The sequence below is a fragment of the Camelus bactrianus genome, chromosome 32 (genome assembly GCF_048773025.1).
Source record: "Camelus bactrianus isolate YW-2024 breed Bactrian camel chromosome 32, ASM4877302v1, whole genome shotgun sequence".
NCBI classification, from domain to species: domain Eukaryota; kingdom Metazoa; phylum Chordata; class Mammalia; order Artiodactyla; family Camelidae; genus Camelus; species Camelus bactrianus.
In genome coordinates this window covers 9,961,422-9,986,388 of record NC_133570.1, presented here as the reverse complement: position 1 = coordinate 9,986,388, position 24,967 = coordinate 9,961,422, and the positions used below count along the sequence as shown (strand labels likewise).

The 24,967-nt window shown below is 45.7% G+C and overlaps 1 protein-coding gene across 1 annotated transcript in view; it reads left to right on the top strand.

Moving 5' to 3' along the window:
• CCDC60 (coiled-coil domain containing 60) overlaps positions 1–24,967 on the top strand; it is a 146,218-nt gene that overhangs the window by 79,896 nt on the left and 41,355 nt on the right. Inside the window, exon 3 of the mRNA XM_010969561.3 lies at positions 18,699–18,869. Within this exon, the coding sequence (XP_010967863.1) occupies positions 18,699–18,869 (171 nt within the window). The remainder of the gene's footprint in view (positions 1–18,698; positions 18,870–24,967) is intronic.

Genomic DNA, 24,967 nt, shown 5'->3' with positions numbered 1-24,967 from the left:
GGTTGTTTCCACTTTGGGGCTATTATGAAGAGCGTTGCTTTGGACATTCTTAGGCATGTTTTTTACTGAGCATATGTATGCATTTCTGTTGGGACTATATCTAAAAGTAGAATTGTTGGTTCACAGAGTTTGTGTATGCTCAGCTTTAGTAGATACTTCCCATTTCCGGAGCCCTATATTTTAAAGACCTTTTAAAAATACACAAATAAGATGATTTTTAAAAACTGAAAAATATGGAGACGTATAAATAAGTAATAGAACTACACACCATTACATCACCCAGGAATAATCCCTATTCATATTTTTGCACACCAATTCTCATCAATAGGTTTTATAGATATATGTGCATTTTTTACCCCCCCTCAAAAAGGACCATTCTGTATACTCCATTTGGTAACCTGATTTTTCACTTACCAATAGATTATGAACATCTTCCATGTCAACAAATGCATTTCCACAACTTCGTTTTTAAAAACCTTTTAGTTTGAAAATGTTCAAATATCTATATTTGGAAAGAATAATATAATGAATTTCTATGAACCTCTTAGTCAGATCAATGCTTATGAACTTGTAACCAGTCTTGTTTCATTACATACATCCTCCCCTATTATTTTGAAGCATTTATCATTGTATATGTAAATACTTAAATAACTATCTAGTGAAGTACTCTTTTTAAAACCATAATCACAATGATATTCTCACATCTAAAACAAATAGCAAAAAGTCTTTAATATCAAATATTTACTCAAGCACAACTACCTTAATAGTTGTATAATATTTCATTGTAGAAATGTAACATAATTTACATAAGCAATTTCCTATCGTTGGACTTCTTGATTTGTTCTCCTGTTATATAAACAATGCTTAGATGGACAGCTTCAGAGTTACATCATTATATAACTTTAGTTCCTGAGGATAAATTTTTAGGGCATGCATCTTTAAGATTCTCGATCCTTAACTGAAGTCCTCCAGACTTACACTGGGTTTCAGTTGCTGAAAAGTAGCTACTTCATAAATGTTTGAAAAAACAAAATGAGATTTTCTCGTAAGAAATGAGAGCAAAGCAAAAAATACCGTTTGAGAGGTTGAAAATATCTCAGACGTGACTTTTTGCCCTTTTCACCTTAGCATAGTCATCAGAAGGAAAGGAGCAATTAATGGAAAGTAAAATGAAAACATATAGTGGTCACAAAATAAACCCCCCTAAACTTCCTGGCAGTGTCCAGCTGACCCACAGGCAGCTCCTACATCATAAGGACCATTCCCTCTGTAACACAAAGAGGCTACCAATTTAAGTTGTACTTCTTTTCTTTTTCCAGTTAGCCCCACGAGCTACCACATCAATCATTTGCAGGAAGTCTAGTGTCTCCCTCTAGCCGCTTCACCTCCCCACCTTGAACTGTCGAACAAACAGCTTCATTGATTACTTTCCACACCCAGAGGTGGAGAAAGCCATTGCTTGTCACTGCCACAAGGTGTCACTGTTGAGCACAGGTCCTCCAAGATCTCGCCGGCCTGTACTGGCCGTTCTTCACTGACATCTCACTGATCCACACCATCTTAGCTCTCAAAACCCGTAGGGTTTGATTCCATGCCTTCTCCCAGACAAGCAGGCTACCTGCATATGACAGGTTACCTTTAGGGGCTCCCTTTCCCTGCTCAATCTGAGGGAAGCTGCCCTAGTGTCTAACCAAAGAGGTTTTCTGGCCTTTATCTTATTGAAAAACTTGTAGGGAGAACCCTTTTTTTTTTTTTTTAATTGAGGGGCCCAGTTACATTATATAAATTCAATAGATGGACGATGATGCGGAATGAAATGTTTTCCTGAAGTCACACCTCATGGCAGCCAAATCTTGCAATCCCCTTAGGATTAGAAAGGCCCCCCCTTAGAAACTTACTTGCCTGGACTCTGTCTTCCTCGCACTTCCCATGAAAACAAGAACAAAGTCAGCAAGGATACTTACAGAAGCACTTTTCTGCCCTGAGCTTAAAAAAAAAAAAATGCGGGGCAGTCAAATCAAAGAGCCTGAGAAGTACCAAGAATGAGCTTTCAGCAAGTTCCTTTAGGTTGCACCTGAGGCAGAGTTTTGGGGGGGTCAGGAAATTCTGTTCTGGTGCTGCTCTGTCAGTCTCAAGGGTGCCATTTAAAGAAAATGCATGACCTGGAGCTTCTGACTGTGCATGTGACTGTTTAGCTTTCGAAGTTGTTCTGGGTCATACCAGCTCCAAACAAGGGCTTCCAGGCAGAACATGGGTGCAAAGTTAAAGAACCCACTTAGAACATTGCTCTGCAAGATAATCTTTAAATCAATAGGGCTGATTCAGGAATCCATTAAATAATGCCAGATCCAAACAACAATTAGTTAAAAGTAGAATCTGAATGTCCATCTCTGCCCTGAGACAGCCCCAAATGCACAATAGCTGAAAAGCAACCTTTAGATTCTGTGTGGCTTTTTTCTGAAGGTCAGCTATCACTCATGCAAGCACAAGGGTGGGGAGGGGAGCGGTCGGTATATGTTCAGAACAGGGCTGCCCTTTTGCACAGTTCCAAGGGCACCAATACACAGGGTCTGTTTCAGGGTGAATGATGCCCCCAAAGCTCAGTTTGTAGAATCCAATATTAATAATGGCCCTGGGGTTGTACAGTTGAGCAGCCCTTTGTTGGTAGTTATACAAGATAAAAATAAGAGCTTAAAGAGCTCTCAGGGCCTGGGTGTTGGGGAAGGGGTCACAGGCCAAATTGTTGGTAAGTGTGTCTGTGGTGATTCGTAGAGCAGATACAGCCTTAAAAACTCATTTACCTTATACCTGCAATACCCCTGTGGTTCTTTGCATTCACAACCTTAAGAAGTATTTGATCCAGAAAAGGGAAGAGGAAATGACCAGGTTAAAAGGATATAGAGAGTTGAAGGCGGTGTCCCCAACAGAGAAGACAGTCTACAACCATCACAGTCAGGACAGGACCTGGAAGGTTGGGTGACTGTAGACACCTTTTGCTAAGTTCCTGCTCTGTCTCTGGCACTGGGCTAGGGGCTGATGTAAGGTCACCTCCAGTGTGAGAGGAAGTTGAGAGATGAGAGTTTAATCCGGAGCATCGGATAGTTAACAGGACAGCTTTCAAGCTGATGCAGTTCAGCAGACCCTGGGTGCATGGGGGAGAGCTGGCCGTGGTCCTGAGCAGAGGTTTTGCATCTGCTAGGAACCCTCTGGATGCCCTATGAGGAAGACAAGTTGGGGCAGGCAGCCACCCCGCGCTGGGAGACTACTGGAAGCTTCTTCTCATGGTGACAGGCCAGACTCAAGTCCTGAATTCAGAAGGGAAGCCTTTGACCACAACCCCCTCCAACTGCACCCCACCTTGGACCCCTCCGATTTCCCATCTCACTGACACTTAGTGAAAAAGCCATTGTGAATTCCTGAGTGGTTCTTGGCTTCCAGCAATTCAGTGCCACCATCAATCAGGAAAACACGGGGCCGTTAATCCACTGTCTGTTGTCGGTCTAAAAATTATAAGCCAGGAATTCTTTGGAGATTGCCCGTGTGCTCTAGAAAAAGCCTGTCTCCCTGCTGATGTGTGTTTTAGGTCCACACTGGCTGGTCTGTGAAGAATAATCCTTCCATCCCATTTAGCCATTAAGCGCAGTAGGTAATAACAGTTATTGTCGGGTGGGGTTTGCATTCTTTAAAAAAAAAATACTCAACCAGCTTATCTCAGGACTGAAAACAGACTCTAAACTGCCTCTAAATGCTATGCTTTGTTTTTCTCAGCTAGGTTAGGTGCTTGTGCACTGACAGATGGCAAGAGAGCGCAGTGGTTAGGGAAACTGCTGTTTATCAAATAAATAAGCTACAAGGATACATTGTACAGCCTGGGGAAATGTGGCCATTATTTTATAATAACTTTAAGTGATGTATAATCTATAAAAACAGTCACTATGTTGTACACCTGAGACTAATATAAAATTGTAAATCAACTATACTCCAAAAAAAAAAAAAAAAAGACAGTGGCTCCTAGATTCAGACAAACCAGAGTGGGAATCCTGGCCTTGCCAGCTTCTCATTGTGTGACTTTAGGCAGGTGGCTTCAGTTCCGTGAGCCTCAGTTTCCCCATCTTTGAAATCGTGGTACCTGTCTCACAGGGCAACTGTAGGGATTACACGGGCTGGTACGTGTGAGGCCTGACACACAGAAAGTGCTCTGCGAGCAGTAGCTGTCATCAGGATGCTTTTCCAAGCCCAAGTCGTCCCCACGGTTTTTTGCCCTCAAGGATAGTTAGCGTCTTTGGCACCTCCTCCAAGCTCTAATTTGCTCCTAAGTATGAGAGGGTAAACAGACAAGAAGGGAGGTGGAGAAGGGAAGGGAGTAGGAAGAGGCACATTAGACTCCTTCCCAAGGCCGACTTGCCTACATCCCCTTCCCAGTGAGGTTCCGAACTCCTGATAGCAGTTGCCTAGAAACCAGAGCCCACGGTGGGCTTCTGCTCGGCTTCCAGAAATCACCATAATTGGGATGCATCTGGAGCTGTTTGCTGATCCTTGGCAGGTTTTTCTTCTTCTTCTTCCAGAGGAGATGTGTACATCTCTCATACAAATGCTGATTCGCATCAATTAAACAGTAGCCCTGGGCCAAGGCACCTTTTAAGGCTCAGAAGCCAGTGGGGTGGCAGCCTTGGTCAGCATCCTCTGATGAAGTGGCCATTTTAGGTGGCTGTCAATGGGTTTGCAATTCAAGATGTTTACAAGGTCTAAAGTAGATGTGGGGGAGGGATGCTGTGTGAACAAGGGTGTGTGTGTGTATGTGTGTGAGCCGTGAGGTCACAAAAGCTTGCAAAGTCCATGAACTCGTGCCGTCAGTCAAAGCACAACGTGTGTGGAACGTGTGATCTGATATTAAGTGCTGGATCCTTTGGGGGTGTTTCAACACCACTCGTAGTCATTTGGCACAAGGTAGGTCAGAGACCACATTACGAGCTAAAGAAATAACTTCCCCGAGAGGCACATGGGGAGCCTGTTTCATTTGATCACTTCTTCCAGAGCACGGCTATATTCTAGTTCCCAGTTGGGAAAAAAAAAAAAAAAAGATAAATTTCAAAGGCATCCATTTATCTCTATCCTGTTTGGATGATTCAGCTTCTGCACATACAGTTCCGTACACCTGCTCCATCCAAAGAGAACGTGAACACAGCACATCCAAGTAGGATGGCACCACTGTTACGGAGCCCAAAAGGAAGCATGTATTTAATTCGGACTTGAAATGCAGGCATTTCAAATGGTGAGTTATTCGGGCAACAGATATTTTCTGTGGACTCCACATGCGCTGGTTCTGGAGACACAGAGATTTAGAAATTGTCCCCTGCCCTCAGGGGGCGCCATCTGGTGGTGAGGGGTGGGAGGCGCGCGTGCATGGATGGACAGAAACGAGTCAACCAGCAGTTTTGGGTGGCACAGTCCAGAGGTGCCTCATCCAGCCTGGGAAGAGCAGAGGTGGCTCGCACGCAGGGTGGAGTTGAGACCTGAGTAAGTTGTAAAGGATGAATAGAAGTTAGCCAGGTGAAGAAAAGGCATTCCAAGCCGTGGGGCGAAGGCGCCCACCGAGATGAGGAAGAGCCTAATTGTACAGCATGACGGCATTGCTTTGCTACTGCTGGAGCGTCACGTGGCAAGAAAGAGGCTACGGAGATGGGCCAGACCCAGCTCATGCAGAGCTTTGGAGGCTGTACTGGGAAGTCTGGAGATGATGTGCAGCATTGGAAAGGGTAGGAGGGGGAAAGGAGGTCCAAGATAGGGAGGCCAGTGAAGAGGAAAGGGCAGTTACCCAGGGGAGAGATGATTGTAGGGTGTGGCATCCAGGATGGAAAACTTTCATTACTTAGTCCCCCAGAGGGACACAGCCCTGAGCCAAAGCACAGACAGAAGGGAGCCACGAGGGCGTAGCACAACAGAGGAGTGCGCTTTTCCCAAGAAGTGCATCTTCACATTTAAGAAGATGGCTCTGGTGCATGGCAGAGAACCAGGACATCGGGGCGGGGGGCAGAGCTAAGAGGCAAAGACATTTTGTTCATTCCACTGCCAAGACGTTTCAACTCAAACCCCCAGCTAAACTTGTAATGTTTTTTCCTTCAATTCCTATGGTGGCAGAGGGTTTAGGAGAGAGCACATAAAGATACATAGAGATGCAGCTTTTTTTTTTTTTTTTTTTTTTTGCTGCTTTATTTTACTCATCACCAACTCATCTGTGTGTGTACCCTGCACTGATGAGAGGGCTTGTTTCTCCAGCAGTGGTCCTGGCAGCGAGCAATAGTGCGATTAAGTGGTGAGGACCAGTCCTCTTTGTAAAGCCGTTCTGAATACCTGCATTAGAATTGCATCTGAGGTTTGCATGACAGTTTTTAAATGCTTTCACATCTATTTTCTCATTTTTACCGTCTTTTACAAGTCAGGTAAGACAATATTATCTCAAAAAAAAAAAAAAAAAAAAAGGCAGACAAGGAAGACAGTCTCAGGCCTGGGCAGCAGTCCAGACTCCACTCCACCCCACCTGGGTAACCTCATGTAAAGCCACCAAACCTCTCTGAAATTGAGTTTCCTCGTTGTGAAATGGGACTGGTAATATTACTAAGAGCTGCCTTGGAGAATTGTTTTAGGAAGTTGAAGAAATGAGTAACCGTAACGTCTTTTTCACAGTGATTGGCATATGGTCTGTATTCATGTTCTAGTTGTGGTGATGGTGGTGGAGGCAGCGGTGGTGATGATGGTGGTAATTAACTAGGTTACCCCTAGTGAATAGAAAAGAGTGGTTAATTATTCTGCCTAGATCACATATCCGGTTGATATAGTTAGAATTAGAACTTGGCTTTCTAACTGACCTTAATGAATGTCCCCCTCTTGCCCAAACCCATAGGTCTAATTGTTAAGTCACTGCCTTCAGGAGTGTCTCCCTCTAACACATCCCACCAGGCTGGGTGGGTTCCTATATTCTTCCATTCATCTTTGGCTCCTCCCCTTTTACCTCCTCCATTCCCCTTTCTTCATTTTTTTTTCAAGTGAAGGTCTGAGATAGAGAGTAAATAAAGGAAGAACACAAAAAAGAAAGCCACTTAAAATAATTAGAAGGTCTCTGCATGTAGTTTCTCATTCAGCAGAGCAGAGGTTAATTCCCTGGCTCTTCAGTTTAATAAATTTCATTACCTACGTGATAATCAAGCGTTTGTCCTGCCACCGCCACGTACAGTAGATTCACAGACCTTTATGAATTACTGCATAATGCAATTTACCAAATCCCCAAATAATTGTGGTCTAATTCCACTGTTCTCACCGCCGCCCACAGAGGAGAGAAAATCCTGAGCTCGACGCTTGAACCAAGTGCCTCTTCCCAGAAGCCTGTGGGGACTTGGAGCCAGACCACTGTCCCGGTGGCGTGCAGAGCAAGGGAGTTGTAAGAGCAGTCATTTATAGCTCGAGGAAGATGATGTTGACGGTGATAATGATGATGAAAATGATGATTGTTACCATTTATTGAATATCCTCGACGTGCCAGTCATCTTGCTGAGTGCCTCTCGTGTATGACTTCAACAATATCCCAGGAGGGTATCACTTCATCCCAATGTTACAGATGAGGGAAGCACATCTCAAAGACGGGAAAATGGCTCACCCAAAGTCACAGACGTTGAGTGACAAGGAAACAATAAGTGGTTCAAACTAAGACAGACCTTTTCCAAAACCAGTGCATTTTCCTCGTGCGATGCCTGGGACTCAAGCTACCTGAGTTTAAATTCCAGCTCTACCGGTTACTAACCTAACCTATGGTCAGAGGACAACTTGGCTTCTCCAAGCCGTAGTCTCCTTATCAGCAAAATGGAGATAAGAGCACTTACTTCCCAGGGACTTTGTGTGGATTCAAGGAGAGAACGCATGTCACATGGCTAGCTCAGTGCCGCCGGAAGTCACTGCTGTGCACGGTCCCAGCCAGTACCTGCAACTGTCTCCAACTGCAGCCCTGTGGCCCCAGCCTTCGTCCCCAACAGGCTCAGACCCTCCTGTTTTGTATTTCCCAGCTGTTCAGGTACCCTCGGTGGGGATGCTCCCAGACCTGCCTTTCTTGGCAGCTTCACACTTCTGAGTTTCCTTGCCCTGTTCCCATCATCCAAACCAGTCTCTCCTAATACCTCTGCCTAGTCTGTGGCCAGGGATTTAGCCAAGATGATGGCATTTTAAAAGTGATCAACACAACAGTTTTGTCAAGGGGGAAAAAAAGAGAGAGAAACAGAGACAAAGAGAGAAATTGTCAGCTGGGGACTATGTTTGACTGTGTAGCAAACAGAGACCTGAAATTACCATAACTTAAACAATAAAGGCTTCCCTCGCTCACATACAAGAGGTTTACCTTCTGGATGAAGTACTGACATGGTGGCTTCCTGGTCATCTAGGAGGGACCCAGGTTCCTTCTGTCTTTTAATCCACTGTCCTTAGTGCTTGCTTCCATCTGCAGGGTTTCCTCCTGCTCACACAATGGCTACAGGGAACTGCAGTGATTGTAGCTAAGTTCCAGGCAGCAGGAAGGAAGAGGGGAGAGAGGGCAGTGTTGCTGAGAATCCGGTCTCTGTACGCTGATAGCTGAATTGAGACTTGGAGGTAGAGTTTTGGGGAAATTAGAAAAGAAGAGCTTTCTTGCTTTGCCAGGCAGGGTAATGCCTTAGACACTGTGAATCCCTCTTGGGGTTGGGGTCCTGAGGTTTTACAGAAAAACTGGATGGAACAGTAAGGTGAGAACAGTCAGGGCATTTTCTGGGGTGCTGTATTCCTCTTAATCTCGACGAATCCACTTGTTGTCATGGAGAAGCTCCAGAAGGTCTGTTCATTCTTCTAAGGCTGTCAGCCCATGACCAGCTTTCTGGAATACAGCTTCTGGGTTAAAGGATAAATCATTCTGGGTAAAGAATATATAAGAAGTAGACAGAGCAATGAAAAGGTTTGGGGCTGTTTAGCACAAAACCACTTGAACAAGTGAAGCAGAGATGGGGGTTTGTCAGAGAAAAGCAAGCTGCAAGAATGTCAAGTCAGAATCAACCAGCAAACAGCTTAAGCATCAGGGAAGCCATTTTGTTTCTTTCCTACTCTTTCAGGATCAAAGGGCACATGCCTCCCAGCTGTGTTTTCCTTTAAAGGGTTTTCCCAGATGCCCCTCCCAGTGATTTCCACTTGCACCTCACTGGTGTGTCCTATCTACCAGGGCAGCTAGAAAATGTAGTTTTGTTGATTTTTTTTTATCGAGGTAGTTGATCTCCAAAGTAATGTGGTCTGTTACTAAGGAAGCTCAGGAAATGGGTATCTGGTAGGCAACTGGAACTTTCTGCCTTTGGGAGAAAGGGGGAGAGGTAGGGAAGGAAAACCTTAAGTGCGGACTGCCTACTCTTTGTCAGGCACTGTCTTCAAGGAGTCTCCAGTCTGGTAGGAAAAGCAGACAAGGAAATAGGCAATTGCCAGATCGTGTTTCAAGTGCAATAATGGGGAGCTGGGGGGAGGCCACAAAGGAGGCACCTGACCTAGCCTGGAATTGGGGCTGGGGGTGAGAGGAAGTAGCAACATTGAATAGTCAATGGTTGTCAGTTTTTCCCAACCTTGAAATCACACAAGTGAAGAATGGGGAGGAGGTGCTGCCGGAAGAGGCAAAATCATAAGATTCTGAGGGGTAGGGAGATACAAATGAACCACTGGGTGAGTGGCTGGAGATAAAGCCTAGCTCTTGGAGGACCCCATTGCCATGGGAAGGAGTCTGGGCCTCATCCTTGAGAACAGTTGGGAAGCCATTGAAGGGTTTGGAGCATTCTGATGGGAATGAGTCTGCATTTCAGAAAGAGCCCTGGGCAACCAGATGGACGATGGGTTGAGAAGGAGGAAGACCAGGTAGGAAGCTATGTAGAGTGATAGAGGCAACAAGTGATGGTTTCCGGCCAGGATGGTGGCCACAGGAAGTCAGTCTGGTGATACTTAGAAAGTAGAGTTGACATCACTTCATGGTAAGTTAATGAGTACGTAGATGTTGAAGGGGACCAAAGCAACCTCTCCATTTTGTTGGGGGTAAGAGGCTCTTGTCTTGCTGCAGGAAGAATTCAGAGACAAGATGTGGAGCTTAAGAAAGCAAAGCAAGGATTTATTAAGGGATGGGTAGTAAGTTCTCAAGGCAAGAGCGAGCAGACCCAGGTGGGTGGCTGCCCCGAGTTTCCTTGGCAAGCTCGTTATATGAGTGTGAAAATGAATAGGCAGAATATTCATTGGTGGGGAGGGGCTTAGGGTCATCTTTCCTGATCTTTATCCCAGCTCCACCTTCCCAGGTGGGGAGGAGGGATTTTTTCATCCTTATTTAGTCTTGATTGGAAAGTTGGATGGGGTCATAATGAACTAAAGGCTACATTCAGATGGTGAGGATTCCTCCCCTGTCCACCTTTCTGCCTTCAGGACACTTATCAACCCAGAAGCTATGGTTTTTTACCAGTCCAGAGGATCCTGTTTTTCTTGATCTGTCCAAGGACCCCCGTTGTTTACAAGATGTGTGGTTTTCTGCCATTTGCCCATGTGCCCCTTTCTCTGCTCACATCTAGCTACCTGCCTGCTCTAACAATTTGACAGGTGAAATGAGTTGGATTTTGCCACCCTAGAGTGACATCTGAACAGCACACTTACGTGGGGAGGGGGGGCAAAGAAAAACTCTACGTTGTGCCTTTTTCCAACTCAAACAGCATGCTAGGTGCACGTGCACTGTTTGCCCAGACCTCAGAAATGCCACGTGAATTCTGCAAAGGTGCCAGAGAGAATAAAACCGAAGCAGATAAAGCGACTTCTCCACTGAGAGTCACCTTTTCGGTGCCTTTATCACAGTCTCTGTACTATCTTTCTTCCATCTGATTCATGATCAAAAGAAACCCTTGAACAGGGTGGTGGGAGGGGGGTCCTTCTCTTTGAGCTGAGTCACTCGAAAAGGAGAGAAACCCATCAGGGTCTCTTGATCCAAGAAGTGAAATCCTGACTCGGCAAATCTCCTGTTGTTAGGCACTGCAATTAGCAAATGACCCAGGGATGGTAAAGAGATGTCCGGATGTGATTTAATAAGAATGTGGTTGCAGTAAGCACTCAGAATATGTTTGCAATCAATTCGCTGTGTACACAATTTGCTACTAGAGCACTCTTTTGTGTATGCAGTTGACCTTTATCTCTGGCAATCTTGTCCTATAAAGAAGAGTGAAATCCTCCATTGCAAATCACTGGCACTCAGGAAATGGCTTTAATTTGCATGCTGACAAAGATATTAACTTGGGGAGGGGGGCGGCGATAATACAACACGTCCTTTTGTCTGAAAGGTAGTTCAAAATCTGTGTTGTGACTACAGTTGACTGAAGTTCAATTACTGTAATAAATGTATTCCAAATTTCATCTCAATTGCATTTGCATTTTAATGAATGATTCTCACCTTCTTGTCAATTTGGCAGCCAGGCTAGATTTATTAAGTTATTGTATAAACAGGGCATTCTAATGCGGGAATTTAAATGCAAAATATTTGCTTGGTGCGTTTTGAACTGGGGCTGTGTTACTAATTTGCCTGTACGGGTTGCCTGAAAATTCAAGAATTTAAGGATAGCATTTTTTTCAGATACCTCCGTTTCATCACGTTTGTCCTCTCCGCCTCTGAAATCAATATGTCTGGGGAGATGGTGGGGGCGCTGAGAAAGCAAGACTCAGGCAGGTAAAGCGGGCTCTCCAAAGCCTTCAGCCTCCACAAACCGGGAAGAAACTGATTTATTTGCTGTTGTTTGAAAACAGTAAAATTTGTTAAGTGAAAATTTCCCCTGTAGGCAATTCCCTTCCGCCAGAGCAGGACATCCCTGAAATAAGATTGCCAGGAGTGTTTGTTCATCTAAATGTCATTCTGCCGTCCCCTGTTGAAGCACTCCTGGCTTTACAACCCCATACTTCTGCAGGCAGAGACAGAAAATGTGCATGAAAAGCAGCTAGGTGCAGAGTCATAATACCATTAAAAGTTTGTTGGTTTTTAACAAAGTGATTTGCGGTGGTTAATTTCATGCCCTCCCCACTCCCCCCCCATAATAGAAAGGTTGAATGTGAGTTTCCTTCGCTGCCTCCCAGCTCTCCAATACTCCGCAGCTCCTTCACGGCCCCTGGGAAGAGAGCCAGGGCTGCCTGTTTGAGATGTCAGCCGGTCCTTCGTTTCCTTTAGGGCCCTGGGGATGGAGGCAGATTCAGGTAATGGGAGACTTACAGCAAGCGGACTGCCCTCCAGGAGTGAGACTGTCTACTACAGGGAGGCTTAAAGAACTTCCTGAGATGCACTGGCTGCTAGTGTGTGTCAAGGTTTTATTTCAAACTGGTAGCGAGGGAATCGGGCTTCTAATAAAGCCAGTTTGAAGCTTTCTTTCTGGGAAGAGTATTTCTTAACAAAAGGGAGAGAACAGGTAGACCAGGGCATCTCACAAACGTCAATGTGTATATTAATCATGCAGGGGTCCTGTGAAAGGCAGATCCTCATCCAGGAGATCTGAGTAGGGCCCAGGATTCTGCCTTTCTAACAGGGGATGCTGGGTGATGTCAGTATTGCTGGTCCAGGGACCACACTTTGAGTAACAAGGAGCTAGATACCATCGCTTAAGGGTGGAATGGCTAGTCAAAGGTTAATAGCCTTGTTACAAGTCTGATGGGACAGATGTGTGGGTAAATCTAACAGCCCAGAAAGGACTCCCGACCTCATCAGAGAATATGAGAAAATTGCTCAAAGTTTATCAGATATGCTAGATACCTCTCAGACGGGGCTGTTAATTGCCTTATATTCCAAGTTCTGTTCCAGATCATCTTTACTCGAGTCTGAGGAAATTTCTTTCTTACTACCATATTTTATCATATCTAATAGGCACCATTTTCCACCATCTTATCACTCTGAACTGGAGATGCAATGTACAGTCATGTCTTAATTGAATTGGTGTGGATTTTTCCTTCTTTGTGGTTCATAAAATAATGGCGCCACTTACAAAGAATGATGTATTGGTCAGCTGTTTTCACCATAGTGCTGTGTAACAAGCTTTCCTAAAACTCAGTGACTTTCAGTAAGTATTTCTTCCTTGCTCATATGTCTGTGGGATAACTGGGGTTTGGCTGATTTAGGTCGAGATAAGCTGAGTTCAGGTCCATTCCATGCCTGTCTCATTCTTCTGGATTCAGTGAAATGGTGAGTTTTGTCCTTGTCATGGACCCAACTGAGCAAGCTTATTTCAAGCTCCTGTTCAAGTCATATCTGCTAACATCCCATCGGCCAAAGAAGTCACACGGCAAAGCCCAAAGTCAGGATGCTAGGAAGTACCTTCCACCCCTGAATGTAGGGGCTAGGGGAGGGAGGGAGTATCTGCTGAATGACGACCTAATCTGCTACAAGTGGTGTCTTGGACTGGGTGAAAGCATGGCCTCAAGGAGAAAAATGAAAGCCACCAGTTTCTCTTCTATAGGTGTAGAGGTGAACTCTGCCCAATCAGAAAAGCCCAGAGATGCATCAGCTCACAGCTTTAAAGCTTCCTACTGCACATTCTTGTGTTTGCAGCATACGAATGGAGAGGGAAATTCTGGAATCAGCCCTACTGTCTTCCAACCCTTGTTTTGCCACTTTCCAACTCCTCTGACCTTCATCTTATACCTAACGTTTCCCCTCTGTTTTCTCAACTGTAAGTCACACCAGCCTCTCAGGACTGTTAAGCAACTTGACAATGATAATAGTCACCCCCCATTATTGAGTCCTAGGGACGAGGCACTGTACTAAGCTCTTTATGTCCACTGTCTCATGTAATCCTCCCAACAGCCCTTCAAGGCAAGAACTCCTTCTTTTCCCCACTGGAAGATGAAGAGGCTGTGGTTCAGACAGGTTTAAAACCTGCCTATGGGAGTGATAAAGTAAAGATCCCGTCCGAGGCTGGCCACCCCCAAGCCTTACCACTGCATATCCTGACCCTCAAGTCTGAGGGCGCTTGGAAGTGAAACCCGTCCCCCTGGTCTGTTTCAGCCAAGCCCTGCTGAGAGTATTCCTGTTGCCAGAGTAAGCACACACAGACTCCCGTACAGAGAATCTGTGTCCCTTAAATGTAAAAACCTCCCTCCCAGGCGTTGGTTCAGAGGAAGTTGCATTGTGTAGAGGAAACTTTCCATTTTATAATCTGCCTCTTCCTCGGCTTGCCTGGTGCAGTTCATTATTTGACTCCCCATCACTCCTCTTGCGATGTTGGCCAGGGGAGTTTTACATCGTGGAAAGCGGTGAGCAGGAGGCCCCAGGTGAGTGGATTTAAAGGCGAAAACTGCTCTTCCCTGCAAATAGCTCCCTTCACACAAATAGCCTGGTAATCAGCAATGATGATGAAGAAAATGTAGGGAACATACAAGAGAATTAAATGGGAATTTGCTAAAATATTAAGCCTTTTTAAATGGGCCTCCACAATACCAGGGGGAACACTTCACAGCACACTGAATGAACGTCCTGGAGCCTGAAGTTCCCAGAATAGACCAGTGTGTCTGATCTCAGTGCCCAGACCCTCCCCACAGCTGTGGTCATCTCTCAGCCAGATCCTTCCAGAAGATTCAGCCCCTAGGAGTCTGGCTGCCTTAGTTGACAGAGGCTGCAATCCCACCAGAAAATTTACTTGCTAGATTCCTCAAATGGGCCAACACCGAGTCCTCTATGGTTTTCTGTGAGTTACTCCATAGGACAGGCATCCATCTCTGTCTACATCTAGAAGCTGGTTGTGGACTTGGCTTTTCACAGTGTCCTCCCTACACAGATCCTTGAAAGAAATCTCTTCCTAGTTTCAGCACAAGGAATAGCTCAGCATCCCCTGAACAGCTATTTCAGAATCTCATGGTCATTAGGAATCACATGAGGAATTGTTTCCCTCTTTGCATTGGCCACTAGGACCCTCAGAGCCAAATCTGTGCACTAGTTCACGTGGCATGGGTTTTGATCCTTGTCTCACCTGATTTTGTTTTCTTCTTTTCCCTTTCCTGCCCTTCTCACTTTTAAAATGTTCTGCCTCTAATCCTCTTTGGAATAAGGGCAGAAACAAGTCAACTAAATCTCTCACCAACCTCTTAATTTCTACTTTTGTAGAAATAAATAACTTCAATGCAGAGGGGAAGACTGAATTTCTTGGAGGATGTGTTCACCTTTGTAGCGCCGGTACCTTGAACAGAACCTGACACGTCATAAGTGCCTAGCACAGAATCTGATGCAAAGTAGGTGTCCAGCCCAGGGCCTTTCTCCTCGGTTCTGGTGACTTGCTGGTGATCTTTGGCTTTTCTTGGCCTCTAGCAGTGTCACCCCCAATCTCCACCTTCATTTTCACATGATGTTCTCCCTGTGTACATGTCTGTGTCCAAACTTCCCCTTTTAATAAGGATCCCAGTCATATCGGAGTAGGGGCCATCCAGTATGACCTCATCTTAGCTAACTACATCTGCAGTGACCCTATTTCCAAATAAGATGACATCCTGAGATATTGGAGGTTAAGCTTCAACCTATGAGTTTAGCCAGGAGGTGCAGTGTTTGAGCGGGCAGTGGGGGAGACACATTTAAATCTAAAGCACATGTATTTCAGGATCTAGTTGGTTATAGTTTCTGCAGGGAAAGATGAAGGCTTTTGTCTGGTTACACACTGAAATCAGAGCCCAAAGCCCACCAACGGGCTGTGTCTGTCCCTGGAACCCCTTCTGCTGCTGGGCACAATTGTCACACCTGAGTTTTCTCAGTGCCTGCCCCACCCTCACCTTTGAAGGCTGTGGTCTGTCCCGGGACCTGGTAGGTCTCACTGCCAGCCTTCGACTCCATGAAGGAATCCGGACAGCAGTGACAGGTGAGCCCCTGACACCTGCCGGCCAATGACAAGCCACCCAAGTTAGCCAGGGACCCAGCAGCCCATATGATCTCCAGTGTCAATGGCAGGGATTTCCAGGACAAGCTGGTGAGACTTCCCAGTGGAAAGGCTGACCAGCCACATGCCGAAACATCCTGACATCCTACAAACCAGCACACTCTACAGCTGTACTCCACAGTGAATTCACGACCTGGGTTCAGACCCCAGCTCTGCTCCTCTCCAGCTTTGTGACCTTGCCTTTCTGGGCCTCAATTTCCTCAGTTGCAAATGGAAATGATAACAAAGCACCTGCGAAGTAGAGCTGTTGTGGGAACAAACAAGTTAATTCACACGACCGGAAGTGACGGGCTTGGGACGGCAGAACACAGAAACATAGGACTGCGGGGCTGAATTCTTCCACGGATGTGAAACCACAATATTGCCTCGTTCACTGAAAAAGCCTCTTATCTACCTGATCTCCTGCATCTCAAGAGCAGACGGGAAGCACTTGAGAAGTCTCGTTGAGGTCCTATGGCAGAGAGGGACCTCTCCAGTTACTGGGGCTCTGCACACGAGGATGTTAGATGAGTTATTAGAGATGAGCTTCTTAATTAAAACGGTAAAATCTATTGCCTCCCAGAGTAGCACCCGAGCAAAACTGTGTGGAAGCAGGAGCCCAGAGCAGCGGTATCACCTGGTGCTCCCTGCTTGTTCCGGTCTGGGACACAGCAGCGCTCTCCTCCCTCCCTCCTTTTCTTCCCCTCCTGCCCCTCTTCTTTCCCTCTTTCCTTCCTTCCTTTCTCCCCTCCTTTCCTTTCTTCCTTTTTCTTTTCCTTCCTTCCTTTTTCAAAGCAGATCCTTTATGTCAAACCAAAGTCTTAAATAGAACACCAATATCTCAATCAGGCAAATACAACATTTTAGGAGCACAGAATATACTATGTGATATCACATAACATTTTATTCAGTGAAAACAAAACTCTTCTGGATTTAAAGTGTACTTGCCCAGGGCCTTTGCACATGCTGTTCCCTTTCCTGGGAACACCCTCCCTCCCCCCCCCGATATCTGCATGGTTTGCTCCACCACCTCCTTCATGTCTCTCTTCGGATGTCACCTTCTCAGCCAGGCCCTCGCTGACCATCTATTTAAAATGGCACTAACCCACCCACCCTCAACCGCATCAGTCATTCTCCCCGTGTCCCTTAATTTATGTTCCTCCCCAGTACTTAGCATATTACCTACAGGTCACGTCTTTGTTTTGTGTCTGGAGTAGGAGCTTCACGAGGGCAGAAATGTTGTGGGCCGTTTTGTCTGCTGCTGTATCTCAGCACCTAGGATAGCTCCTGGCACACAGTGGGTATTCAGTAATTTTTTGTCGAATGGTTAATAATGATGCAACTCTTCAGGCAAACACACAGACTTGAAATTGGGCGTGAATTAATGGGATGAAGAGTCTGACTCCATTTCTGATGTGCGACTGTTGACGGCTTTTGAGCTGCCCCCACCCCACCCCACCCCCTTTCCCTCTGCCCCACATCTGGGCAGGCTGCTAAGGGACCCCAGGCGCACCTTCTTTGGGTGCTGGTGGGACGTTCAGAACACACTCAAAGAAGGGAACCCCCACCCCAGCCCCATGCCTTAACCACCCTAGAACCCTAAGCCAGTCCCCCCGCCCTGTTCTCTCAAGCTGATTGCAGACCTGCCTCGGAGCCTCCCCTGCTCCGCCAAGAAAGCTGCACAATGTGAGTAATGTCATCCTATGCACTTTCGGCGCATGTGCGATGTCAGTCTTGACCTCTGACCCAGATTTTGAGTGAAACGTCTCTGTGAAGTAACACAACTGTGAGAAACTGGTTGCCGTCCCACCAGCCCCAGCTCCCAGATTAGCTCTGTCTTGGCTTTGTTTTTGCGACATCAAGAAAAATCCTCATTTGGGAAATTAAGGGGTTGCCCGTGGTTACAGCTTTCGTTCAGTCCCAAAGTGTCACCTCGGGATACACTTTGATGAGTAGAATCAGAAGCTTGAAAGCAAAACAGAAGCAGATTTTTGTTTCAAACACAAATTCCACATCGTATCAACTGCTTACACTCCTAAACTTAAAAATGATAGCACCTAGAGTGGACAATTAAGAACCAGTTATGTGTAACATGGCTTCACCACATTACACCCAGGGTTTCTCTGTTTTTCACCAGAGTGCACAATCATTTAGTTTTGCACAATTTTATACATAAGGAGATTATTTTGCTGTGAAGATGGGCCGGGCAGATAATGCCCGATCCTTGCCTGTCAACGACTGTCCGGGATGGACATGTGACTCATTGCGGAGAGATTTGGAAAATTTTACATAAGCTGGGAAGCAGTGTCCAAATTTAGAAAAAGATCGCTGGTGACCTTCTGGAGACATATGCATGAGAAACTCAAATACTGCATCTCGTGGGCTCTAAGATACACCATGAAAAACAAAACAAAACAAAAACACTGCGAATGAATCCTACAGGGGTACCAATTGTTATGCTCATTTCATAGTACCTGGCGGAGGTCCTAGTGCATAGTAGGCATTCAACAAATATTTGTTGAGTGATGGACCCAAAACCTAGAGAGGTTAAATGATTTGTTCAAGATCTTTGGTAAAAGGTGGATCTAAAATTCAAGCTCAGGTCTGACTCTGGAATTCTAAAGGCAGGAAGTCTCCTGCTAGTAAACGTGAAAGTGCCCGTCCGTGAGTATGGGTCCAAAGACAAGAAGACGTTGCCTTAAAAGCCAACTCATCTCTCATCTCTCTCTCTCTCTCTCTCTCTCTCTCCAGCATCTTGATTCAGTCGGTGAAGATAGGCCACGGATACTTTTCCATGCTGCGGGAGGAGAGTGCCTTGAAAAAGCAGCAGCAACAACGTCGGAAACTAGAAGAGGAAGAAAGACATAAATTCCAACCAGCCAAAAAGATATCAGAAATCCACTATGGGGATATTCTTTTGACGTAAGTAGACGCGGTCGCCGGGGCACTGGTGGTCTCGGGGAGGACCCCGGAGAGGGAACGCCGCTGTCTCAGACTGGCAGCCCCTTCTTAGGCTGGTGCCTAATGACGTCTTTTAGTCTGGCTCAGCCGGCCTCACCAGCCACACCTTCTGGTACTCAGTGGAATGTCTCCTACCACGTATGTCCATCCTCGTATCCGAAGCCAAGAGCTACCCAAGAAATCTGGCGGGTCCCCAGACTGCCTCTTTCTCCCTCTCCTTCCCAGGCTCGTCCTCTGGGCATTTTCCCCTGCTGTTCCCTGGGCCTTAAATCCTCTTCCCCACGCCTGCTTCCAGCTAAAGTTCTACTTCTCATTTAAAAGCCCAGCTTCAGTGCTGCCCTCTCCTGATGCTTCCTGGATGTCAGCCCAACCAGCTCCAGAATCCATCTGGACTCCGAGTTCCCGTAAGGCCTATGTATGCTAGTTTGTTTTATTCCACATCAATATCCCTATTCCAGGCCTTCACCTGAAACCCCAGATCCTAGCTCAGTGTCCACACAAAGCAAGTTGGACGAAAAATGTTTGTTGGATTCTTTTTGTAAAGGTTTTTCCTCTAGTTGGGAGAGGACCACCAACGGACTGGTCCCTTACGAAACGCTCATTCGTGTGACAATGACAATCATGCTGAATAATCACAACCACAACAATGATGTATGATTGTCTACTACGTGCTTAATGTGCATCTTTTTGTTAAAATTTCAAAACATTCCTATGAGATAAATACTATTATTAGCCCCATTTTAGAGATTGGGAATGAGGCTTAGAGATACATAATTCCCCTTATGACTGAGGTCATAGTTGGGAGGCATCCTGAGTTCCCAAAATGGAGTGACACCAACACTCATGGAGCATTCTGCAGAAACAGACTCCCAGGGTACTTAGCTTGTGCAGACCAAACGAGGCACAAATCAGGGGTGGAAAGAAGGTGCTGAAGCAGGAAGACAGGAAATATATATATGGTAGAAATGGCCTGCTACTGTACCCATTGTCCTGTTAGAACAGTGGTCTCAGCCTTGGCTCCACAGTTTAGAATCCACCTGAGCATTGTTTAAAACGCCAATCCCCAGGGTGCGTCCCGGACCCATCACATCAGACTCTCTGCAGGTATGACCTGGACACAGCACTTTTTAAAGCTCTCCTAGATAATTCCACTTGAAGCCCAGGTTGAGAATTATTATGCTGGGGCTATCTTTAGGAGCCCAAATTGCCACGTTACTGGCTACAGAGGAAACGGAATCCATAGCAAACATTCCCTTTTTCTGCACCATTTCCCAAATTCTGTTGTTCACAATGTTAACTTAAAGAAAGATGAATGTGTTCTTAAAAACAAGGATCCTATGGATGGGATGGTACAATATGTGACGTTTTCCACTTACCATAGTGGTTTTGAGGTTCATCTCCAACCGGGAAGCAGACTGGCGGTTGCCAGGGATTGAGGAGGTGGGGAACGGAGAGTGACTGCTTGGTGGGTATGGGACCTCCTTTGGGGGCTAATGAAAATCTTTTGGAACTAGATTTAGGTGATGGTTATACAGCCATCAGTTCAAGCGCCATTAAACGGCACCTTTTAAAACAGTTAACTTGATGTTATGTGAATTTCAACTTAATGGAGTTCTGGTCTGTGAGGCAGTGGAGTGGAGGTGAGGGGGCTGGACACTAGTGATTGGAGATCTTCTCAAAGCTCAAGGTTCCAGGTGATTATTGGGGTCCCCAAGTGTGAATCCACGAGGGGCTTATATAGTTCCAGACACCTTTCCCCTGAAATTGTGGCCCTTGGGAACCCCAGGCCTTTTTTGTAAAAAGGGTCTCCTCTTTGCCTCCTCATTTGTACAGACCCTGGACTGTGGTTTCTGTCGCTCTTGCCCCGTGAAGCTCTTAGAAGGAAAGTTGACCTTTTCTGAATTGGCGGATATCCTAAGGACCAAAGCAGCATCCATGCTGGCTGACCTCTCTGCTTTCCAGTCTCCCTTCAGTTCACCTAGAGATCCCCGCTTTGTTGTTGGCCTTTGCCACTTTTTTTAAAACTATATATTTTGCCCAACATTTTTGGTTATTTTTACTCAAAAGGTCGGTCTAAATAAGCTAGCCTACCATTTGTGCATTCATGTGTTAACTCATTTATTCATCCTGAGATGAGAGGAAATATTTATGATTTATAATCCCCACGTTATGCCTTCCAAGGAGAGGGCCTTCCAGGAGAAGGCTTTTTTGGTGAGGAAAGGGTATTTAAGTGAATATGCAGCTCCAGAGGAGGAGCAACATGGCTTCCCTGCTGGATAGAATGGAGACATTCAGAAGACAGGACGAGAGTGTGAGCACAAGGGACCCTTTGGAGGAGAGAAGAGAGAAAAGGCAGCCATCACTGGGAGAGAACAGAGAGATGTCTAACGAGGATTTTTATGAGGTTTTGCCTCATAGTGTGAGCTATAAATCCATTTCTCAGTTTCCCCACAAGCTCTTCAGTAAAATATCCATTGCCCCTTAGTGCATTATGATCTTGGACCTTTATCTTGGCTTCAAAGTAAGTTTGGGGGTCAGAAAGGGAGACTACTTTGGCCCTGGTCCATTTTCATTGTACAACCAACCACTTACAATTGAAGACCTACTGTGTGCAGGCCCTCTGATGGCATGAAGGTATGGAAGGGGTTAAGGGATAGTCCCTGCCACATGTGGTGCCACAACACAGTGCCACGGGGGTGCACACTGAAGTGCCGTTAAATGTGTCTGTAAAGGGAAAACACTCCTCTTGTATGTTTCTCCTTTACTGTCATACCATAACCACACTCACACTTCTGACACCAGATTTGTGGGTTTTGGGGTTTGTTTTTTTTTTTTTTTTCGCTACACCAATCACTTCTCTGTGACACCAGCTGGGATCCTGCCGTCCTATTCAGTTCTGACACTTTCTACCTGGAGTTAGCCTCAGATCCCACAGGTTAAGGGTTCAGTCCCATAAGACTGCCCCCATATCAGATGCCAATCGCAAGTCCCAGGTTGTCACCGGTACTTCTGACCAACCAGCTGTAAATCAGGGTTCCCATGACCCCCTCCTTGGGTTTGATAATTTTCTAGAATGACCCACAGAACTTAGAGAAACACTGACTTCCATTTTTCCAGTTTATTATATAATAAAGGATACAGATGAACACCCAGATGAAGGAGTACACAGGGAAAGATCTGGAAGGGTCCAAAGCATAGGAGCTTTTAGCCTTGTGGAGCTGGGGAGCACTATCTTTCCATTAGTTTGGATGTGCTCACCAACCCAGCAGCTCTCCAAGCCCTGTCCTCTGGGGATTCCATGGCGGCTTCATCGCATAGGCATGACCTGTCATTGACCCACTCTCCAGCCCCTCTCCCCTTCCCAGAGGGTTGGGAGTAGGGCTGAGGGTCCCCAGTTTCTAATCATGGCTTTGTCTTTCTGGTGGCCAGCCGCCATTTTGAAGCTACTCAGGAGCCTACCAAGAGTTGGAAAAAAAGACACCCCATCACCCAGGAAATTTCAAGGGATTTGGGAGCTCCGTGTCAGGCTCCAGGGTCTAAATACTGGACCAAGAGATGGTCCTAGTGCTCTTACCACTTAGGAGATTACAAGGGTTTTAGGTGCTCTGTGCCAGCAGCTAGAGGCAGAAACCAATATATATATATATTTTTTCCTATTATTTTATAGTGCCCACCCCCTCGAGTCTAGGGGTGAAAGGGGAATCTGGAAAGGATCCCCAGAAATATGACTTCTGAGCAGTATCTTTAATGCTGAATGGGAGTTCATTGGGTGACCAGTAAAAGGTATGGTTAGGCCCACCCGGATCAGCCCACCAGAGATCCCGCAGCCAGCACGTCTGGTTAGAAAGGCCGGGGCTGGAAAAGGAGGGTGTGAGGCTATTATCTTTCACCAAAATCAGAAATATGATCTTCAAAGTGAAAAAAGTTTTAAAAACTGGCAAGTCTTGACCTGAGCCACCTCCATCCAGCCACTCAGTGGACCACCACCAAAGTGTCCTCATGGGACCTTGAAGGGGCACATGATACAGAGAAAGCCACTCAATGAGTCGAGGGGTTCTTACCGTTTCCAGGAAGGTCCCAAGGGCCCAGTGCAAATTTTTCCTTCTGTGAGCCTGGTACCTACTCCTAGTGACACCAGGCAGCTGGCAACCTTTCCCTAGAGCAGAAAAAAAGCAGTGGCTTTTTTTTTTGCAGGAACTGAGCCTGGATTAGTGGGCAAACAAACAGGCACTGGGGAAGGCGGCAAGTGTCGAAGATCTTTCCATGACCATTTATATAGTTCGGTTGTGACATTCCCCTTGTTGGCGTGGGGTTTGTCATCCGTGGTCACAGAGCACAGTTCTTCCCTCTCCGATCTGTGTTTCAGTGTGCAAGACATGGTTTACTTAAAGTTTAATCAGTTTAAATATGCATGAGATTCCGTCCTCTCGTAGACATTGGTCTGGTTGTGTCTTATCCAGTGGATTTGATGAGCTGTGCGAGGCTGGTTGTTAAAATAAAAATGGAGGCTGTTACGGCAACATAGCCATCAAATGCAGGTGGGGAGGCAGGAATTGTAAACATCACTGAGAGATTATTCTTACCAGTATGGAGTAGTGGTTAAGAGCACGGGGCTTGGATTCGAGTTCTGAATTCCCCCACACAGCTGTGAAACTTTGGGCAAGTTGCTGTTCCTCTCTGAGCCTCCTTTTTCTCTTCACCCTTATGAATGGTACCCAACTCCCAAATTTGTTCCGAGGATTAAATGAAATCACGCTTAGCGCAGAGCCTGGCCTATGAGACGTGCTCGATAATTGCTAGCTATTATTATGCAGTGAAATGAATTTGATCTCTCTGAGCCTCAATTACCTAAAACCCTCAGATTTATGGCTAAAAAAAAAAAAATCTAAATTTCCAGGCAGACTAGAAGGCATCTCACATCTAAGGGCTATGCTCTATAAATATAATTCCAATCACAGAAGTACCAAAACTACAAGTGTGCATTTATAACTACCTTTTTAACAAGGTATTTGATCTTGTGCATTATAAAAGTAGAAGGGATTATTTCCCTCCCCACCATCCCCGGATCTAAGATCATAGGATAAATTCTTTCAGACCAAAGTTTTAAGTCTGACAAACTACATAGGGAAAAAGAAAATCAAGCGTGTCCCCAAAGATTCCTGCCTGCAAGCAGTCTTTCCCACTGTGTTCAATGACCTCATTTTTCAGCTGCAAATTCAGCTGGAAAAGGTGGGAAAAAAAAAAACGAGTAAAATTTGTCTTACTATTGAAGTTGAGAGGAGACATAAAACAAGACATTAAGGAGTGTAAAAGCTGGGTTTATTTCCACATGTTCTAAACCACTGGGGGTCACGGTTGAGCCAGTAGGACTGGGCAGGGCAACATATTGGCTTGTGGTTTCCTCAGCTCCAGGGTTGAATGAAGAGCCCATGGAAATGAAATTAGGGGACTCGATTCTGGGCCTGTTTTGTAGTTAACTCTGTGACCCCAGGATGGTCCTCAAATTACCAGTGTCGATGAAGAATTAATCAGTCGATCTAAGAAAGAAATGGGCAATTTTATTTGAGCCAAATTTGAGAATTATAATCCGGGAAGAGCATCTCTGAAAGCTCTGAGAACTGTTCCACCATTTAGAAATCAAGGCACAATTTTTTAAGTTTTTTGATACAGAGGGCTGTACATCAAATGATGTATTATTGACAGTTTACATGGTCTTGGTGTCATCCTGGTGGGTCATGTGACCCCTTACAAGATCAAGAAGGAATGTTAGCTTTTAAGGAGTTGTCTTGTCGATGCTAGATTGTTGCTCTTTCTTGTGGAGCAGGTGTTCTTGCTGATTAGGGAGGTTTGGTCGATGCATAATGCAAACACACAATGCACAGTGTGAGGAGAAAGTGGGCCAAAGGGTAGAGAGGAATATTTTTGTGTGTAAATTGTTCTTGCCTTGCCTAAAATATGAATTATTTTTCACCCCAGGAGGAAGGTAAAGTCCTAATGGGTGCCCCCACCTCGCCTCTTCTGCCTCCCTCCATATCATTTCCCCCATGCTGAGCCAGAGT